The sequence below is a fragment of the Alligator sinensis genome, unplaced genomic scaffold (assembly GCF_000455745.1).
Source record: "Alligator sinensis unplaced genomic scaffold, ASM45574v1 scaffold1892_1, whole genome shotgun sequence".
NCBI classification, from domain to species: domain Eukaryota; kingdom Metazoa; phylum Chordata; order Crocodylia; family Alligatoridae; genus Alligator; species Alligator sinensis.
The window spans coordinates 373,447-378,915 of NW_005842966.1; the positions used below are offsets into that span (position 1 = coordinate 373,447).

Here is a 5,469-nt window from a genome sequence, read left to right on the forward strand (position 1 = left end):
CCAATCCCACAATGCCCCATTCTCTGAGCCCACCATCCCCCACCCCTGTCCGTCCCACAATGCCCCACTCCTCCCCCCCGCAGGGTTAAACCCTTTCTCTTGGCCCTGAGGCAGGGCTCGCCCCTCCCATGTCGTCCAGTCCAACCCAGTCCTCCCCGCCTTCCCCACCGCCTCGCCCCGCAGGTGCCTCCAGGACCCGATCCCGCTTGGCTCCCTCAAGGAAAGCCGCGGCCACGGGGATAGATCTGTCTCCCCGGCTCCCAGCCCTGTCCTGCAGAGACCAGAGGCTCCCAGTATAAATCAGTTCCTTCCTCCGTCGGAGCCGGAAACTGACCAGGCTGCAATGGACGACCCCCGCCCCCGGCCGCACTGACCTCCGCACAGCGCCGAGCACAAGCCGGCTCCACCTGCCCTCGCGCGGGGCTTTGTCTGCTGGGGGTGGTGGGATGGAGGGATGCAGGGACCGCCCCCCAACAGCCAATGGCCAGCCAGCTCGGCGCGACGACACCGCAGACAGCCCCGGTCACGCCCCTCTCCCAGGGTTGTACCCCCTCCCCCTTAACTGAGCAGGGCTGGGGGCTGTAACCCCTTCGCTGCCAGAACCCCCCCTTTTGCACCAATCAGGTGGTCGCAAGCTGGTGGGTCCGTCACACCATCATATCTCGGCATGACCCCTCTGTACCAGGGACCCACAGTGACACCATTATCTCTCATTCCCGCCCAGTAAAACCACTGACCTCCTGTGAAGCCAGCGACTTCTAGGATCCCAGTGTCCCCCAGTAAAACCCGCATCTCCCAGTAAAGCTGGAATCCCCCAATACTGCCAGTACAGCCAGTAACCCCCAGTAAAACCAATATCTCCCAGGAAAACCAGTATCTCTCAGTACTACCCAGTACAGCCAGTAAGGCCCAATAAAATCAGTGTCCCCCAGTCAAGCCAGAATCCTTCCCTTCAATACCAGCCCATAAAACCTGAGTCCCTCAATACTGTCCAGTAGAACCAGTGTCCCCAGCTGCAGCCAGCACAGCCAGGAACCCCTAGCAGTCCCAGTGCCCCCAGTAACAAATCACCACATCCATCCACTTCCCCTTGGTGCCACCCAATGAATCCAGTGCCAGCCCATTGGCATTGCCCAACATTGCCCAGTCCATTGTCCCCAGTTAGCCCAGTGTGAAGAGTCTGGCTGGTGCCTGGACTGGTCAGGGGTCTCCCTGGTGATCCCGGCTCCCTCAGTCTGGCACTGGGTGGGCCCTGGTCAGTCAGGCCCTGCCCTGGACTCCTGAGTTCCTCCACCACCAGGGGAGGGCATCTCAACCCCCCACCTAACTCTCAATCCCCTTCCTGGGCCTGGGCAGTGCAGCAGGATCCAGTTGCCCCCAGCAGGGGCAGACCCAGGGCCCTGAGGTATCAGGCCTGGCTCCCCAGGTGAAGGGGGAGGGGCAGGGGGCAAGGGACAGGGGAAGGCAGGGGCCCCTTGAGGAACTCGGGAGGTCAACCTGGTCCCTTTTGATCTGAACTGGGAACTGCTCCCCCAGGCTGCCCTGGGAAGGGGAGGGTTAATACCCCAGGTAGGGCATCTACTGGGGAGTCTGAAACCCCACACACCCGCCCTTGGGGGACAGCACGGGGGAGCCGTAGCTCGTCAGTGCCGCCACAAGGGGGCGCTGCTGCGCCCGGCGTGGGCCTGGCCAATGACAACAGCGCTGAAGCTAAGCAGGGTCGGGCCGGTTCGGCGTCTGGATGGGAGACCGTTCGATTTGTCGGGCAGGCCGGGCTGGGCTAGACAGCACCAGGGGGCGCTGCGCCGCCCCCCGCTCAATCCCCCTTTCCCTCCGTTCCCTTGGCCACGTGGCTGCCTCGGGGCTGGGGCTGCCGAACCGGTTTGAAACCCGAGCGGAGCCCGATCTTCCTGGGGCACTGCTTGGGGAAGAGTGCAGCCTCCTGGTGGTGAGGGGATGACAGGTCTGGGCCTACAGCCCTCACCCGCTTTGGGACACCTGGGTTCCTCCCCAGCTCAAGGCCCCTCGCGGAGATGCAGCCACCCCTGGAGTGGAGCCCAGCACCCCCTGGGGCATCTCAGCTTGCAGCGACAGCGCCCCCTGCCGGCGCCCCCCGGGGGAGCTGCCAGACCCAAGAGGCAGGCGAGCACCGGCCCTTTAAGGCCGGGTGGCTATTTCCAGCTAATTAGGGGCTTGGGCTGGTGCGGTTGGTTGAGGTCACCCCTGCGTGGGCAGCCAGACAGGGGGGCCGGCGCCTCGGTTCTCTCCCTGTTGGGGGCACCGTAGTCCTCAGGGGGGGGACAAGTGGGTAGAGCTGGGGGCAGGACAGGGGACCCGGACTCCTGCGTTCCCTTTGACTGCAGCTTATCTGGGACCAGGCACCGACTGGTCGGCTCCTGCCAGGGAGATCTGGGGAGGGCTGAAGCTCCAGCCTGAGACACCCAGAGCAGGAGTGAACCCAGGCATCCGGGTCCCCAGCCCCCGCAGGCCCCACTCCCCCCCAGAGCAGAGAAGGACCTGGGCGCCCAGGCTGCCAGCCTCTCCTCCTGGTACCTGGAGCCCCTAGGCCTAGGGCTCATCCCCTCCCCTGCCCGGCCTGGCTCGAGTTTCCCGGACAAAACCGGACTTTGAGGCACCCACTGTGGGGTGGAACTAGGAGCTGGAGGAGGCCCCGGGGCTGCTCCACCCCGGCAGCACCCGCACCCCGGGGAGGTGAGTGAGGCCCGAAGAGATCCCTGGGCTGGAAATCCCCTTCACCTGAGGCAGCCGCATTTCAGCTCGGGGCACGGATGCCAGTACTGGGGGAAGGGTCTCCCAGAGGTGGGAGAGACCCAGGAGTCCCGGCTCCCAGCCCCCGCACTAGACCCTTATGCCCCTCAGAGAAACCACGTGTCCGGGGTCCCGGTTCCCTGCTCTAACGCATCAGATCCCCGACCTAGGAGAGAAACCAGGTGTCCGGCCAGCAGCCTCGCTCAGCCCGGCGCGAGGGGAGATCCCAGGCGTCCGGCCTCCCAGTCCCCCTGCCCAGCAGGAGAAAGAGCCCAGGTGTCCGGCCCCAGCTCCCCCGGCAGAGAACTCAGGCGTCCAGGCAGGAGCCTCCCAACCCCGCCCCCCCGCGGCTCTGCCCCGACTCGTCCCGTTCCGCCCCCGCAGGCCCGGGGTGGGGGGGCCGGGCCGGGCTGGGGCAGGAGCCGGAGCGGGTCCATCCGCAGCACCGGGGGTGCGAGCGCCTCTCACCGCGCCTCCGGGCGGCGGCAGCGGAGCCAGTGAGTGCGGGGGGCACCTTCTGATCCGGATTTACCCCCGTGAGAGGGGAATGATCCGGATTTACCCCGGTGGGGAGGAGGGGGTGATTCGGATTCCCACCCCCCCAGCAGAGGGGGAGGAAGAGAAGGACGCCAGGGCCTGTGGGGGGCCCTCTGAATTTGCCCCAGCAGGGGGCGCCGGAACCGGTTCTGCCTCGCCAGGGCAGGTGAGGGAGTGGCTGGGGGGGGGGGTGTCGGCAGGATTGGCCCCCAGGGGTGAGGGAGCTAGGACTCCTGGGTTCCCTCCAGCTGGGGGGGGGAAACCCCAAACACCCTGGCTTTTTTTCAGAGGGGGGGGGGGGGGCCTGGGTCCTTTTCCCCAGCTCTAGGAAGGGAGTGGGGTTGACTGGTTAAAGCAGGGATAGGGAGAGAGCTGGGGGATAGTGCCCCCTGCTGGGCGTTTGCTCTCCTGTAAGGCCCGGACTCCTGATCAGGTGTGAGGGATCCGGATCCAGCTTCAGGGCCCGGAGCAGGGGAGGACTGGGTCCCTGCTCCCACAGCTGGGAAACTGAGGCAGGGATGAGGCAGTAGCTCCCTGGAGGTCCCATGGACTGGGGAACCCAGGTGTCTGAGCTCTGGCCCACCTGCTCTAACCCAACAGTCCCGCCCCCCCTCCGAGACCACAAAAAAGAACCCAGGTATCTGGGCTCTCGGCCCACTACCCAACCTAATCCAGACAAAGGGCCCTACCACCCCTCCTCCCCCCACCTTTCTTGCCTGGGAGATAGGATGGGCTTTTGCTATGGTGCCAGGAATCCCCTGGACCCTGGGCCTGGGCTGGCTATACTCCTCTCAACTGGCTTGATGCAGCCACTTCTGGGGAAGAGCCATGCCACTGCCCAGAGCCTATGGGGGGGGGGAAACAGGCCTGGGGGGGACCCTGCCCCCCACCCCATGTGTTGTGCTTGGACATCCCACTCAGGGCAGGAACCCAGGCAAACGGCCCAGTTTCTGCCTTGAGTCACCAGTCCCACCCAGGCTCTTCCAGGGCCCAGCCCTAGCTCCCAGCTGCCTCCAGCCTCTGGCTGTCATGCTAGGGTGCCCCACCCAGAGCCAGCTGCATCTCAGTGTGGGAGAAGGGTTGGGGAGGGCAGTGCTGGGCTGCCGGGTTCCATCCCAGATGTGGCTGCATTTCCATGCCAGAAGAGCTTCTACTGGTTGCATTGATTTTTGTGCACTGCTGGATCCACCCTAGAGGCAGCTGCATTTAGCCCTGGGGAAGCTAATCACTAGGCAATGCTAACACTGCTAGGGATGCTGGGATCTACCCAAGAGGCAGCTGCATTTAGCCCTGGGGAACTAATCACCAGGCAGTATTAGTGTTCATGGGCAGCTGCATCCCTCCCAGAGGTAGCTGCGTTTCCACAATGGATGAACCATCGCTGGGCAATTCGATGGTCCATTGCATCCTGCCCCAGAGATGGCCGCATCCCAGCTCTGTAGGCAGGAGTCATCGGGCCCTGTGACTGTTCATGGGCTGCCGTGACCCACCCCAGAAGTGACTGCATCTCAGCACTGGGGGAGCCAATGCTGAGCAGCGTTGCTGTTTATCTGCTGCTCAGCGTTGCTGTTTATCTCCCATGTCAGAGGTGGCTGCATTTAGTGCTACAGGAGGTAGTCATTGGGCTCTGTGAGTGTCCAGGAGCTGCTGGGATCCACCCCAGAGGTGACTGCTTTTAGCCCTGAGGAAGCTAATCACTAGGCAGTGTTACTGTCCATGGGCTGCTGCATCCCCCCCACCCCGGCAGTGACTGCATTCAGTGATTTGGGGGGAGAGAAGGGGGGAGGCAAGGCAATAATTGAACTGTGTCATTGTTCACCTGCTGTTTGTTCCCCCTCCCCCAGAGGTGGCTGCATCTCGCCCATCCCACCCCGTCCCCCGGGGCGGGATGATCCCAGTGGCGGAGCTGCGGCAGTTTGCGGAGCCGACCAGCACCTTCCGTGTGCTCAAGCCCTGGTGGGATGTCCTTGCCGAGTACCTGGCCCTGGCCATGCTCATGATTGGGGTCTTTGGCTGCACCCTCCAGGTAGGCAGGAGACATGGGACTCCAGATGTGGGGGCTGGGGTTGTGGGGAGGGGCTTGGGTCCCTGGGGGTGGGGTTCCAGGTAGGAAAGGGGCTGGGATACTCGGTGGTGGGGCTACAGATGAAGGATGGGCTAGGG

General features: G+C 64.2%; 1 protein-coding gene and 1 long non-coding RNA gene across 3 annotated transcripts in view; one reads left to right on the forward strand and one right to left on the reverse strand.

Annotated features, from left to right (window-relative positions):
* The window catches only part of LOC112548157, a 5,229-nt gene extending 4,745 nt beyond the window's left edge, over positions 1 to 484 (reverse strand). The window contains exon 1 of the long non-coding RNA XR_003091968.1: positions 375 to 484. This is a non-coding gene — a long non-coding RNA (uncharacterized LOC112548157). The remainder of the gene's footprint in view (positions 1 to 374) is intronic.
* Positions 485 to 2,108: 1,624 nt separating this feature from the next.
* LRRC8E (leucine rich repeat containing 8 VRAC subunit E) overlaps positions 2,109 to 5,469 on the forward strand; it is a 6,729-nt gene continuing 3,368 nt past the window's right edge. The window contains exons 1-2 of one of the 2 annotated variants that reach the window (XM_006036472.3): positions 2,109 to 2,712; positions 5,151 to 5,332. In XM_006036472.3, coding sequence (XP_006036534.1) covers positions 5,195 to 5,332 — 138 coding nt within the window. In that variant the 5' untranslated portion in view covers positions 2,109 to 2,712; positions 5,151 to 5,194. Of the gene's footprint in view, positions 2,713 to 3,166; positions 3,267 to 5,150; positions 5,333 to 5,469 lie in introns of those variants that run through there. The other variant, XM_025192756.1, reaches the window with a different exon arrangement.